Raw genomic sequence first — 16,576 nt, 5'->3', positions numbered from 1 at the left:
GTTTACTATAGTACTATAGTGTTGTGACCACGTGTATACTGTTTACTATAGTACTATAGTGTTGTGACCACGTGTATACTGTTTACTATAGTACTATAGTGTTGTGACCACGTGTATACTGTTTACTACAGTACTTTAGTGGTGTGACCACGTGTGTACTGTTTACTATATTACTATAGTGTTGTGACCACGTGTACACTGTTTACTACAGTACTATAGTATTGTGACCACGTGTGTAATGTTTACTACAGTACTATAGTGTTGTGACCACGTATGTAATGTTTACTACAGTACTATAGTGTTGTGACCACGTATATACTGTTTACTACAGTACTATAGTGTTGTGACCACGTGTATACTGTTTACTATAGTACTATAGTGTGACCACGTGTATACTGTTTACTACAGTACTATAGTGTTGTGACCACGTGTATACTGTTTACTACAGTACTATAGTGTTGTGACCACGTCTATACTGTTTACTACAGTACTATAGTGTTGTGACCACGTGTATACTGTTAACTATAGTACTATAGTGTTGTGACCACGTGTATACTGTTTACTACAGTACTATAGTGTTGTGACCACGTGTATACTGTTTTCTATAGTACTATAGTGTTGTGACCACGTGTATATTGTTTACTACAGTACTATAGTGTTGTGACCACGTGTATACTGTTTACTATAGTACTATGGTGTTGTGACCACGTGTATACTGTTTACTATAGCACTATAGTGTTGTGACCACGTGTATACTGTTTACTACAGTACTATAGTGGTGTGACCACGTGTATACTGTTTACTATAGTACTATAGTGTTGTGACCACGTGTATACTGTTTACTACAGTACTATAGTGTTGTGACCACGTGTATACTGTTTACTATAGGACTATGGTGTTGTGACCACGTGTATACTGTTTACTATAGTACTATAGTGTTGTGACCACGTGTATACTGTTTACTATAGTACTATAGTGTTGTGACCACGTGTGTAATGTTTACTACAGTACTATAGTGTTGTGACAACGTTTGTAATGTTTACTACAGTACTATAGTGTTGTGACCACGTGTATACTGTTTACTATAGTACTGTAGTGTTGTGACCACGTGTATACTGTTTACTATAGTACTATAGTGTTGGGACCACGTGTATACTGTTTACTACAGTACTATAGTGTTGTGACCACGTGTATACTGTTTACTATAGTACTATAGTGTTGGGAAAAAGGTGTATACTGTTTACTACAGTACTATAGTGTTGTGACCACGTGTATACTGTTTACTATAGTACTATAGTGTTGTGACCACGTGTATACTGTTTACTATAGTACTATAGTGTTGTGACCACGTGTATACTGTTTACTATAGTACTATAGTGTTGTGACCACGTGTATACTGTTTACTACAGTACTTTAGTGGTGTGACCACGTGTATACTGTTTACTACAGTACTATAGTGTTGTGACCACGTGTACACTGTTTACTACAGTACTATAGTATTGTTACCACGTGTGTAATGTTTACTACAGTACTATAGTGTTGTGACCACGTGTGTAATGTTTACTACAGTACTATAGTGTTGTGACCACGTGTATACTGTTTACTACAGTATAGTGTTGTGACCACGTGTGTACTATTTACTATAGTACTATAGTATTGTGACCACGTGTATACTGTTTACTATAGTACTATAGTGTTGTGACCACGTGTATACTGTTTACTACAGTACTATAGTGTTGTGACCACGTGTATACTGTTTACTATAGGACTATGGTGTTGTGACCACGTGTATACTGTTTACTATAGTACTATAGTGTTGTGACCACGTGTATACTGTTTACTATAGTACTATAGTGTTGTGACCACGTGTGTAATGTTTACTACAGTACTATAGTGTTGTGACAACGTTTGTAATGTTTACTACAGTACTATAGTGTTGTGACCACGTGTATACTGTTTACTATAGTACTGTAGTGTTGTGACCACGTGTATACTGTTTACTATAGTACTATAGTGTTGGGACCACGTGTATACTGTTTACTACAGTACTATAGTGTTGTGACCACGTGTATACTGTTTACTATAGTACTATAGTGTTGGGAAAAAGGTGTATACTGTTTACTACAGTACTATAGTGTTGTGACCACGTGTATACTGTTTACTATAGTACTATAGTGTTGTGACCACGTGTATACTGTTTACTATAGTACTATAGTGTTGTGACCACGTGTATACTGTTTACTATAGTACTATAGTGTTGTGACCACGTGTATACTGTTTACTACAGTACTTTAGTGGTGTGACCACGTGTATACTGTTTACTACAGTACTATAGTGTTGTGACCACGTGTACACTGTTTACTACAGTACTATAGTATTGTTACCACGTGTGTAATGTTTACTACAGTACTATAGTGTTGTGACCACGTGTGTAATGTTTACTACAGTACTATAGTGTTGTGACCACGTGTATACTGTTTACTACAGTATAGTGTTGTGACCACGTGTGTACTATTTACTATAGTACTATAGTATTGTGACCACGTGTATACTGTTTACTATAGTACTATAGTGTTGTGACCACGTGTATACTGTTTACTATAGTACTATAGTGTGACCACGTGTATACTGTTTACTACAGTACTATAGTGTTGTGACCACGTGTATACTGTTTACTACAGTACTATAGTGTTGTGACCACGTCTATACTGTTTACTACAGTACTATAGTGTTGTGACCACGTGTATACTGTTAACTATAGTACTATAGTGTTGTGACCACGTGTATACTGTTTACTACAGTACTATAGTGTTGTGACCACGTGTATACTGTTTTCTATAGTACTATAGTGTTGTGACCACGTGTATATTGTTTACTACAGTACTATAGTGTTGTGACCACGTGTATACTGTTTACTATAGTACTATGGTGTTGTGACCACGTGTATACTGTTTACTATAGCACTATAGTGTTGTGACCACGTGTATACTGTTTACTACAGTACTATAGTGGTGTGACCACGTGTATACTGTTTACTATAGTACTATAGTGTTGTGACCACGTGTATACTGTTTACTACAGTACTATAGTGTTGTGACCACGTGTATACTGTTTACTATAGGACTATAGTGTTGTGACCACGTGTATACTGTTTACTATAGTACTATAGTGTTGTGACCACGTGTATACTGTTTACTATAGTACTATAGTGTTGTGACCACGTGTGTAATGTTTACTACAGTACTATAGTGTTGTGACAACGTTTGTAATGTTTACTACAGTACTATAGTCTTGTGACCACGTGTATACTGTTTACTACAGTACTATAGTGTTGTGACCAGGTGTATACTGTTTACTATATTACTATAGTGTGACCATGTGTATACTGTTTACTACAGTACTATAGTGTTGTGACCACGTGTATACTGTTTACTACAGTACTATAGTGTTGTGACCACGTGTATACTGTTTACTACAGTACTATAGTGTTGTGACCACGTCTATACTGTTTACTACAGTACTATAGTGTTGTGACCACGTGTATACTGTTTACTATAGTACTATAGTGTTGTGACCACGTGTATACTGTTTACTACAGTACTATAGTGGTGTGACCACGTGTATACTGTTTACTACAGTACTATAGTGTTGTGACCACGTGTGTACTGTTTACTACAGTACTATAGTGTTGTGACCACGTGTGTACTGTTTACCACAGTACTATAGTGTTGTGACCACGTGTATACTGTTTACTACAGTATAGTGTTGTGACCACGTGTGTACTATTTACTATAGTACTATAGTATTGTGACCACGTGTATACTGTTTACTATAGTACTATAGTGTTGTGACCACGTGTATACTGTTTACTACAGTGCTATAGTGTTGTGACCACGTGTATACTGTTTACTACAGTGCTATAGTGTTGTGACCAGGTGTATACTGTTTACTATATTACTATAGTGTGACCACGTGTATACTGTTTACTACAGTACTATAGTGTTGTGACCACGTGTATACTGTTTACTACAGTACTATAGTGTTGTGACCACGTGTATACTGTTTACTACAGTACTATAGTGTTGTGACCACGTCTATACTGTTTACTACAGTACTATAGTGTTGTGACCACGTGTATACTGTTTACTATAGTACTATAGTGTTGTGACCACGTGTATACTGTTTACTACAGTACTATAGTGTTGTGACCACGTGTATACTGTTTTCTATAGTACTATGGTGTTGTGACCACGTGTATACTGTTTACTATAGCACTATGGTGTTGTGACCACGTGTATACTGTTTACTACAGTACTATAGTGGTGTGACCACGTGTATACTGTTTACTATAGTACTATAGTGTTGTGACCACGTGTATACTGTTTACTATAGTACTATAGTGTTGTGACCACGTGTATACTGTTTACTACAGTACTATAGTGTTGTGACCACGTCTATACTGTTTACTACAGTACTATAGTGTTGTGACCACGTGTATACTGTTTACTATAGTACTATAGTGTTGTGACCACGTGTATACTGTTTACTACAGTACTATAGTAATGTGACCACGTGTATACTGTTTACTACAGTACCATAGTGTTGTGACCACGTGTATACTGTTTACTATAGTACTATAGTGTTGTGACCACGTGTATACTGTTTACTACAGTACTATAGTGTTGTGACCACGTGTATACTGTTTTCTATAGTACTATGGTGTTGTGACCACGTGTATACTGCTTACTATAGCACTATGGTGTTGTGACCACGTGTATACTGTTTACTACAGTACTATAGTGGTGTGACCACGTGTATACTGTTTACTACAGTATAGTGTTGTGACCACGTGTGTACTATTTACTATAGTACTATAGTATTGTGACCACGTGTATACTGTTTACTATAGTACTATAGTGTTGTGACCACGTGTATACTGTTTACTACAGTGCTATAGTGTTGTGACCACGTGTATACTGTTTACTACAGTGCTATAGTGTTGTGACCAGGTGTATACTGTTTACTATATTACTATAGTGTGACCACGTGTATACTGTTTACTACAGTACTATAGTGTTGTGACCACGTGTATACTGTTTACTACAGTACTATAGTGTTGTGACCACGTGTATACTGTTTACTACAGTACTATAGTGTTGTGACCACGTCTATACTGTTTACTACAGTACTATAGTGTTGTGACCACGTGTATACTGTTTACTATAGTACTATAGTGTTGTGACCACGTGTATACTGTTTACTACAGTACTATAGTGTTGTGACCACGTGTATACTGTTTTCTATAGTACTATGGTGTTGTGACCACGTGTATACTGTTTACTATAGCACTACGGTGTTGTGACCACGTGTGTAATGTTTACTACAGTACTATAGTGTTGTGACAACGTTTGTAATGTTTACTACAGTACTATAGTGTTGTGACCACGTGTATACTGTTTACTACAGTACTATAGTGTTGTGACCAGGTGTATACTGTTTACTATATTACTATAGTGTGATCATGTGTATACTGTTTACTACAGTACTATAGTGTTGTGACCACGTGTATACTGTTTACTACAGTACTATAGTGTTGTGACCACGTGTATACGGTTTACTATAGTACTATAGTGTTGTGACCACGTGTATACTGTTTGCTACAGTACTATAGTGTTGTGACCTAGTGTGTACTGTTTACTATAGTACTATAGTGTTGTGACCACGTGTATACTGTTTACTACAGTACTATAGTGTTGTCACCACGTGTGTAATGTTTACTACAGTACTATAGTGTTGTGACCACGTGTATACTGTTTATTACAGTACTATAGTGTTGTGACCACGTGTGTACTGTTTACTATAGTACTATATTGTTGTGACCACGTGTACACTGTTTACTACAGTACTCTAGTGTTGTGACCACGTGTGTAATGTTTACTACAGCACTATAGTGTTGTGACCACGTTTGTAATGTTTTCTACAGTACTATAGTGTTGTGACCACGTGTATACTGTTTACTACAGTACTATAGTGTTGTGACCAGGTGTATACTGTTTACTATATTACTATAGTGTGACCACGTGTATACTGTTTACTACAGTACTATAGTGTTGTGACCACGTGTATACTGTTTACTACAGTACTATAGTGTTGTGACCACGTCTATACTGTTTACTACAGTACTATAGTGTTGTGACCACGTGTATACTGTTAACTATAGTACTATAGTGTTGTGACCACGTGTATACTGTTTACTACAGTACTATAGTGTTGTGACCACGTGTATACTGTTTTCTATAGTACTATAGTGTTGTGACCACGTGTATATTGTTTACTACAGTACTATAGTGTTGTGACCACGTGTAAACTGTTTACTATAGTACTATGGTGTTGTGACCACGTGTATACTGTTTACTATAGCACTATAGTGTTGTGACCACGTGTATACTGTTTACTACAGTACTATAGTGGTGTGACCACGTGTATACTGTTTACTATAGTACTATAGTGTTGTGACCACGTGTATACTGTTTACTACAGTACTATAGTGTTGTGACCACGTGTATACTGTTTACTATAGGACTATAGTGTTGTGACCACGTGTATACTGTTTACTATAGTACTATAGTGTTGTGACCACGTGTATACTGTTTACTATAGTACTATAGTGTTGTGACCACGTGTGTAATGTTTACTACAGTACTATAGTGTTGTGACAACGTTTGTAATGTTTAATACAGTACTATAGTGTTGTGACCACGTGTATACTGTTTACTACAGTACTATAGTGTTGTGACCACGTGTATACTGTTTACTACAGTACTATAGTGTTGTGACCACGTCTATACTGTTTACTACAGTACTATAGTGTTGTGACCACGTGTATACTGTTTACTATAGTACTATAGTGTTGTGACCACGTGTATACTGTTAACTATAGTACTATAGTGTTGTGACCACGTGTATACTGTTTACTACAGTACTATAGTGTTGTGACCACGTGTATACTGTTTTCTATAGTACTATAGTGTTGTGACCACGTGTATATTGTTTACTACAGTACTATAGTGTTGTGACCACGTGTATACTGTTTACTATAGTACTATGGTGTTGTGACCACGTGTATACTGTTTACTATAGCACTATAGTGTTGTGACCACGTGTATACTGTTTACTACAGTACTATAGTGGTGTGACCACGTGTATACTGTTTACTATAGTACTATAGTGTTGTGACCACGTGTATACTGTTTACTACAGTACTATAGTGTTGTGACCACGTGTATACTGTTTACTATAGGACTATAGTGTTGTGACCACGTGTATACTGTTTACTATAGTACTATGGTGTTGTGACCACGTGTATACTGTTTACTACAGTACTATAGTGTTGTGACCAGGTGTATACTGTTTACTATATTACTATAGTGTGACCATGTGTATACTGTTTACTACAGTACTATAGTGTTGTGACCACGTGTATACTGTTTACTACAGTACTATAGTGTTGTGACCACGTGTATACGGTTTACTATAGTACTATAGTGTTGTGACCACGTGTATACTGTTTGCTACAGTACTATAGTGTTGTGACCTAGTGTGTACTGTTTACTATAGTACTATAGTGTTGTGACCACGTGTATACTGTTTACTACAGTACTATAGTGTTGTGACCACGTGTGTACTGTTTACTATAGTACTATAGTGTTGGGACCACGTGTATACTGTTTACTACAGTACTATAGTGTTGTCACCACGTGTGTAATGTTTACTACAGTACTATAGTGTTGTGACCACGTGTATACTGTTTACTACAGTACTATAGTGTTGTGACCACGTGTGTACTGTTTACTATAGTACTATATTGTTGTGACCACGTGTACACTGTTTACTACAGTACTCTAGTGTTGTGACCACGTGTGTAATGTTTACTACAGCACTATAGTGTTGTGACCACGTTTGTAATGTTTTCTACAGTACTATAGTGTTGTGACCACGTGTATACTGTTTACTACAGTACTATAGTGTTGTGACCAGGTGTATACTGTTTACTATATTACTATAGTGTGACCACGTGTATACTGTTTACTACAGTACTATAGTGTTGTGACCACGTGTATACTGTTTACTACAGTACTATAGTGTTGTGACCACGTGTGTACTGTTTACCACGGTACTATAGTGTTGTGACCACGTGTATACTGTTTACTACAGTATAGTGTTGTGACCACGTGTGTACTATTTACTATAGTACTATAGTGTTGTGACCACGTGTATACTGTTTACTACAGTACTATAGTATTGTGACCACGTGTATACTGTTTACTATAGTACTATAGTGTTGTGACCACGTGTATACTGTTTACTACAGTGCTATAGTGTTGTGTCCACGTGTATACTGTTTACTACAGTGCTATAGTGTTGTGACCACGTGTATACTCTTTACTACAGTGCTATAGTGGTGTGACCAAGTGTGTACTGTTTACTACAGTACTATAGTGTTGTGACCACGTGTATACTGTTTACTATAGTACTATAGTGTTGTGACCACGTGTATACTGTTTACTATAGTACTATAGTGTGACCACGTGTATACTGTTTACTACAGTACTATAGTGTTGTGACCATGTGTATACTGTTTACTACAGTACTATAGTGTTGTGACCACGTGTATACTGTTTACTACAGTACTATAGTGTTGTCACCACGTCTATACTGTTTACTACAGTACTATAGTGTTGTGACCACGTGTATACTGTTTACTACAGTGCTATAGTGTTGTGACCAGGTGTATACTGTTTACTATATTACTATAGTGTGACCACGTGTATACTGTTTACTACAGTACTATAGTGTTGTGACCACGTGTATACTGTTTACTACAGTACTATAGTGTTGTGACCACGTGTATACTGTTTACTACAGTACTATAGTGTTGTGACCACGTCTATACTGTTTACTACAGTACTATAGCGTTGTGACCACGTGTATACTGTTTACTACAGTACTATAGTGGTGTGACCACGTGTATACTGTTTACTACAGTATAGTGTTGTGACCACGTGTGTACTATTTACTATAGTACTATAGTATTGTGACCACGTGTATACTGTTTACTATAGTACTATAGTGTTGTGACCACGTGTATACTGTTTACTACAGTGCTATAGTGTTGTGACCACGTGTATACTGTTTACTACAGTGCTATAGTGTTGTGACCAGGTGTATACTGTTTACTATATTACTATAGTGTGACCACGTGTATACTGTTTACTACAGTACTATAGTGTTGTGACCACGTGTATACTGTTTACTACAGTACTATAGTGTTGTGACCACGTGTATACTGTTTGCTACAGTACTATAGTGTTGTGACCACGTCTATACTGTTTACTACAGTACTATAGTGTTGTGACCACGTGTATACTGTTTTCTATAGTACTATGGTGTTGTGACCACGTGTATACTGTTTACTATAGCACTATGGTGTTGTGACCACGTGTATACTGTTTACTACAGTACTATAGTGGTGTGACCACGTGTATACTGTTTACTACAGTACTGTAGTGTTGTGACCACGTGTATACTGTTTACTATAGTACTATAGTGTTGTGACCACGTGTATACTGTTTACTACAGTACTATAGTGGTGTGACCACGTGTATACTGTTTACTATAGTACTATAGTGTTGTGACCACGTGTATACTGTTTACTACAGTACTATAGTGTTGTGACCACGTGTATACTGTTTTCTATAGTACTATGGTGTTGTGACCACGTGTATACTGTTTACTATAGCACTATGGTGTTGTGACCACGTGTATACTGTTTACTACAGTACTATAGTGGTGTGACCACGTGTATACTGTTTACTATAGCACTATAGTGTTGTGACCACGTGTATACTGTTTACTACAGTACTATAGTGGTGTGACCACGTGTATACTGTTTACTATAGTACTATAGTGTTGTGACCACGTGTATACTGTTTACTACAGTACTATAGTGTTGTGACCACGTGTATACTGTTTACTATAGGACTATAGTGTTGTGACCACGTGTATACTGTTTACTATAGTACTATAGTGTTGTGACCACGTGTATACTGTTTACTATAGTACTATAGTGTTGTGACCACGTGTGTAATGTTTACTACAGTACTATAGTGTTGTGACAACGTTTGTAATGTTTACTACAGTACTATAGTGTTGTGACCACGTGTATACTGTTTACTACAGTACTATAGTGTTGTGACCAGGTGTATACTGTTTACTATATTACTATAGTGTGACCATGTGTATACTGTTTACTACAGTACTATAGTGTTGTGACCACGTGTATACTGTTTACTACAGTACTATAGTGTTGTGACCACGTGTATACGGTTTACTATAGTACTATAGTGTTGTGACCACGTGTATACTGTTTGCTACAGTACTATAGTGTTGTGACCTAGTGTGTACTGTTTACTATAGTACTATAGTGTTGTGACCACGTGTATACTGTTTACTACAGTACTATAGTGTTGTGACCACGTGTGTACTGTTTACTATAGTACTATAGTGTTGGGACCACGTGTATACTGTTTACTACAGTACTATAGTGTTGTCACCACGTGTGTAATGTTTACTACAGTACTATAGTGTTGTGACCACGTGTATACTGTTTACTACAGTACTATAGTGTTGTGACCACGTGTGTACTGTTTACTATAGTACTATATTGTTGTGACCACGTGTACACTGTTTACTACAGTACTCTAGTGTTGTGACCACGTGTGTAATGTTTACTACAGCACTATAGTGTTGTGACCACGTTTGTAATGTTTTCTACAGTACTATAGTGTTGTGACCACGTGTATACTGTTTACTACAGTACTATAGTGTTGTGACCAGGTGTATACTGTTTACTATATTACTATAGTGTGACCACGTGTATACTGTTTACTACAGTACTATAGTGTTGTGACCACGTGTATACTGTTTACTACAGTACTATAGTGTTGTGACCACGTGTGTACTGTTTACCACGGTACTATAGTGTTGTGACCACGTGTATACTGTTTACTACAGTATAGTGTTGTGACCACGTGTGTACTATTTACTATAGTACTATAGTGTTGTGACCACGTGTATACTGTTTACTACAGTACTATAGTATTGTGACCACGTGTATACTGTTTACTATAGTACTATAGTGTTGTGACCACGTGTATACTGTTTACTACAGTGCTATAGTGTTGTGTCCACGTGTATACTGTTTACTACAGTGCTATAGTGTTGTGACCACGTGTATACTCTTTACTACAGTGCTATAGTGGTGTGACCAAGTGTGTACTGTTTACTACAGTACTATAGTGTTGTGACCACGTGTATACTGTTTACTATAGTACTATAGTGTTGTGACCACGTGTATACTGTTTACTATAGTACTATAGTGTGACCACGTGTATACTGTTTACTACAGTACTATAGTGTTGTGACCATGTGTATACTGTTTACTACAGTACTATAGTGTTGTGACCACGTGTATACTGTTTACTACAGTACTATAGTGTTGTCACCACGTCTATACTGTTTACTACAGTACTATAGTGTTGTGACCACTTGTATACTGTTTACTATAGTACTATAGTGTTGTGACCACGTGTATACTGTTTACTACAGTACTATAGTGGTGTGACCACGTGTATACTGTTTACTACAGTACTATAGTGTTGTGACCACGTGTGTACTGTTTACCACAGTACTATAGTGTTGTGACCACGTGTATACTGTTTACTACAGTATAGTGTTGTGACCACGTGTGTACTATTTACTATAGTACTATAGTGTTGTGACCACGTGTATACTGTTTACTACAGTACTATAGTGTTGTGACCACGTGTATACTGTTTACTATAGTACTATAGTGTTGTGACCACGTGTATACTGTTTACTACAGTGCTTTAGTGTTGTGACCATGTGTATACTGTTTACTACAGTACTATAGTGTTGTGACCACGTGTATACTCTTTGCTACAGTACTATAGTGTTGTGACCAAGTGTGTACTGTTTATTACAGTACTATAGTGTTGTGACCACGTGTATACTGTTTACTATAGTACTGTAGTGTTGTGACCACGTGTATACTGTATTTGCTATAGTACTATAGTGTTGTGACCACGTGTATACTGTTTACTACAGTACTATAGTGTTGTGACCACGTGTGTACTGTTTACTACAGTACTATAGTGTTGTGACCACGTGTATACTGTTTACTATGGTACTATCGTGTTGTGACCACGTGTATACTGCGGGATTGTGGGTAATCGTCTCCCATGCTCGGTCTCAGTCGGTGTGCCTCACTCGTATAGTCAACATCCGTGCGAACCTATCTTGTTTACTATAGTACTATAGTGTTGTGGCCACGTGTATACTGTTTACTACAGTACAATAGTGTTGTGACTACGTGCATACTGTTTACTACAGTACTGTAGTGTTGTGAATACGTGTGTGTGCGTAAAGCATTTTTTTATTTTGTGTCCATGTGTAGTGACTGTTCTTTAGTAACTGTACTGCAAGTGAAAGTCGTCCTACAAAATAACCATCCTCTATCTCGTCTCCCTCACACCAGCCACGATTAAATGTAATTAATAAATTTGATTACTTTATATTAAATAATAAAAATATAAAAAGGTATTTTGTATTAATATTTTTATATGAATACGGTATTTTTGGTTTGTGGAACGAATCATCTGAGTTTCCATTATTTCTTATGGGGGAAATTCGCTTTGATATACGAGTGCTTTGGATTAAGAGCACGTTTCCAGAAGGAATTATGCTCGCAATCCAAGGTTTCACTTTATTAGTTATTTTTCTATTTTCGTGACTTTACCGAAAGAAACCAAAGAGTATGCTGTTGTTAGTTTAAATGTTTGGTAAGTAAGACTTAGTCTGTGCTGCTCTGCAGTTGCCTGGATGAAAAGTGGCCCAAGTTTTTCCCAATCCTGGCCTCCTGGCTCAAAAACGTAAAAAACAAACTCGCAAGTCTGTCCCCAGGGTCACAACGCACTCACAGACACGGAGCAGGGAGATTCAGCTAATGACGCCGTTGATGTTTTTCGTAACTTTTGCAGAGAGCGATGAGAATGAGGACCGGAAGGAGGAAGATTTCCCGGGCGCTGCAGAGAAAGAAAGGTGGAGGTCTCGGCCGAGTACCGAGTCCCCGGGCTCGTATGGCCGCGGCGCGGAGACGAAAGCGGCGGGCGCAGGGGAGGGGAAACAGCCCCGGCACCAAGCAGAGCTGTGCTCCTCACCTGAAGAATCCAGCTCCACTCAGGCCATCGCTCCCACTGGGGCCATCGCCTCCACCTCCACTCGGGCCATTGCCTCCATCTCTACTCGGGCCATCGCCTCCACCGCTGCCATCGCCTCCACCGCTGCCATCGCCTCCACCTCCACTCAGGCCATCGCCTCCATCTCTACTCAGGCCATCGCCTCCCCCACTGATATCAACTCCACCTCCAATGCTTCCATCGCCTCCACCTCCACTCGGGCCATCGCCTCCACCTCCACTCGGGCCATTGCCTCCACCTCCACTCGGGCCATCGCCTCCACCTCCACTCGGGCCATCCCCTCCACCTCTACTCAGGCCATCGCCTCCACCTCTACTCAGGCCATCGCCTCCACCTCCACTCGGGCCATCGCCTCCACCTCCACTCAGGCCATCGCCTCCACCTCCACTCGGGCCATCGCCTCCACCTCCACTCGGGCCATCGCCTCCACCTCTACTCAGGCCATCGCCTCCACCTCTACTCAGGCCATCGCCTCCACCTCCACTCAGGCCATCGTCTCCATCTCTACTCAGGCCATCGCCTCCCCCACTGATATCAACTCCACCTCCACTGCTTCCATCGCCTCCACCTCCAATCGGGCCATCGCCTCCACCTCCACTCGGGCCATCTTCTCCACCTCCACTCGGGCCATCGCCTCCACCTCTACTCAGGCCATTGCCTTCACCTCCACTCAGGCCATCGCCTCCACCTCTACTCAGGCCATCACCTCCACTCAGGCAATCGCCTCTACCTCTACTCAGGCCATCGCCTCCACCTCTACTCAGGCCATCGCCTCCATCTCTACTCAGGCCATCGCCTCCACCTCTACTCAGGCCATCGCCTCCATCTCCACTCAGGCAATCGCCTCCACCTCCACTCGGGCCATCGCCTCCACCTCTACTCAGGCCATCGTCTCCACCTCTACTCAGGCCATCGTCTCCACCTCAACTCAGGCCATCGCCTCCACCTCTACTCAGGCCATTGCCTCTACCTCTACTCAGGCCATCGCCTCCATCTCTACTCAGGCCATCGCCTCCACCTCTACTCAGGCCATTGCCTCTACCTCTACTCAGGCCATCGTCTCCACCTCAACTCAGGCCATCGCCTCCACCTCTACTCAGGCCATTGCCTCTACCTCTACTCAGGCCATCGCCTCCACCTCTACTCAGGCCATCGCTTCCACATCTACTCAGGCCATCGCCTCCACCTCTACTCAGGCCATCGCCTCCATCTCTACTCAGGCCATCGCCTCCACCTCTACTCAGGCCATCGTCTCCACCTCTACTCAGGCCATCGCCTCTACCTCTACTCAGGCCATCGCCTCCATCTCTACTCAGGACATCGCCCCCACTGCTGCCATCGCCTACACCTCCAATCGGGCCATCGGCTCCACTGCTGCCATCGCCTCCATCTCTACTCAGGCCATTGCCTCCACCACTGATATCAACTCTACCCCCACTGCTGACATCGACTCCACCTTCACTCCTGCCATTGCCTCAACCTTCACTTCTGCCATCGCCTCCACTGCCACTATCGCCACCACTGCCACTCGCACCATCACCTCCACCCATGAGTAATCAAGCTAACCCCCAGGATTGGGAGCTCCCTGCTTTCCACCTGCCTCCACCTCCACCAGAGCCCTGGGCTCCTCCACCCCACCGTGATACCAGACCGGGCCCGGCACACGAGTCTTTTGCTCCCTGTTCTTCACGGCAGCGTTACCGCAAGTCCCGCAACAGCCGCCTTCCTCCCCGCCTCCGCAAACCTCCTCTCGAATCCTCAACTCCATCCGCATTGATTCGTCCCAACCACTCAGACCGAGAGCACCTTCCCCCCCGCCTCGCTCCACCTGCAGGGCAGTGGATCCCCCCCCAGCCCAGGTGCAACGGCCGGGGTCCCGCGTACGGAGTCCCAGGTGCCCCTTCTGCCTGGCACCACTCCCACGAGTTGCGCTTCATGCGGCGTCCCGCCCTCCTCCCCACGCCTCCACCGGATCAGTGGATTCCTCCCCACCTTCGTCCCAGCCGAGCGGCTCCTGCTCCACACTGGGCCACCCGTCCCACTTTTGTTCCGTGCCGCTCCACAGATTTCCACGACAGACATCATCATCCGCCCCTTGTCCAACCCACACCACTGCATCACCATAGCCCGGCGACATTCACGGACTGCTCACACACGTGACTCCTGCTGGTCGGGTGACCGTGATGAACTATATGTGTCGCGTTGATGGCCATGTGATGGACATTGCTTTGAGTGGCAGAGCAGGTGGTTGTCATGATTAATACATTTGTGTTGTTATTGGACACTGCAGTGTGCGTGTGAGTTGCTGTGCGGTGCAACAGAGCACGTATTTGGTGTCGATCTTCGCGTGTGTGTGATTGTGTGGAGCGGTAGTGTCATGGTTAACGCTACACCGCGCTTCGAAACCCAGGTTTGACCCGAGTTAGCTTTCCGCACACGGCCACAGCCGGTGCAAGCAGTTGCGCAACTCGGTTGCACACAACTGAAGTCACTCTACACGTGGAAGTCTCTGCAACCAATTTGCTTGGCGATTGGTGGCCAGAACCACGAGCGATCCACACAGCACAGGGTGCTGGTCAGTCTGACCAACCACCCATTTCACCTGACTTTCCACAAAATCACCATTAATGTTCCTTTCCCGGGCAGTGACACCAACTCTGCCAAAGTGTTTTAGGAACTAATGCTGTGTATGTTCGGCAGAAACTCTGCACGATTCTGCTGATAAGACACTTAATTTCGAAACCATTTGAGAATGTCGTATTTATAATAAACGTGCACCATTTTTTAGCTGCTTGCCGCCCCTGTACATAGTACCTCTGTATTGATTACAAGTCCTGTGTGCTCACCATTGTACCATGGCATGTGCCTAGGTGGCACTACCGGATGGCTCCCATCCATAGCTGCCAGGCCATCGGCCAGCGCGATAAATATTCGACGCCAACCAACAAATATTTATTCCCACGAGGGGTGACGGGAACCGAACCAGGGATGTCCAGAGCAATCAACTCGTTAATGCGGGAGACCTGAATAGTTCCCGGCGCGTGACACAGTAACGCTGTTCGGCTGGCGACAGCACTCTGCTGCCGTATGCAACAACACACTCCACCCCGTTGACAACCTGGGACAGAACCGCGCCAATGCTGGTGTTGGTTGCGTCAGTATCAAGGACGCACGGCATGGCAAAATCAGAGTAGCGGAGGGGAATTGCGAAGCGCAACAAATGCGGCTTCCTCCTCCCC

General features: G+C 41.7%; 1 protein-coding gene across 1 annotated transcript in view; it reads left to right on the top strand.

Moving 5' to 3' along the window:
• Positions 1-14,999, top strand: part of LOC142929097 (uncharacterized) — a 43,548-nt gene extending 28,549 nt beyond the window's left edge. Inside the window, exon 3 of the mRNA XM_076069549.1 lies at positions 13,119-14,999. Coding sequence (XP_075925664.1) covers positions 13,119-14,893 — 1,775 coding nt within the window. The 3' untranslated portion in view covers positions 14,894-14,999. The remainder of the gene's footprint in view (positions 1-13,118) is intronic.
• Positions 15,000-16,576: the final 1,577 nt, after the last annotated feature.

This window comes from Petromyzon marinus, chromosome 25 (assembly GCF_048934315.1).
Source record: "Petromyzon marinus isolate PM22_M1 ecotype Great Lakes invasive population chromosome 25, UKy_Petmar_22M1.pri1.0, whole genome shotgun sequence".
Lineage (NCBI taxonomy): Eukaryota > Metazoa > Chordata > Hyperoartia > Petromyzontiformes > Petromyzontidae > Petromyzon > Petromyzon marinus.
The sequence above is the reverse complement of the archived record's forward strand: the minus strand, read 5'-3'. Positions and strand labels throughout refer to the sequence as shown.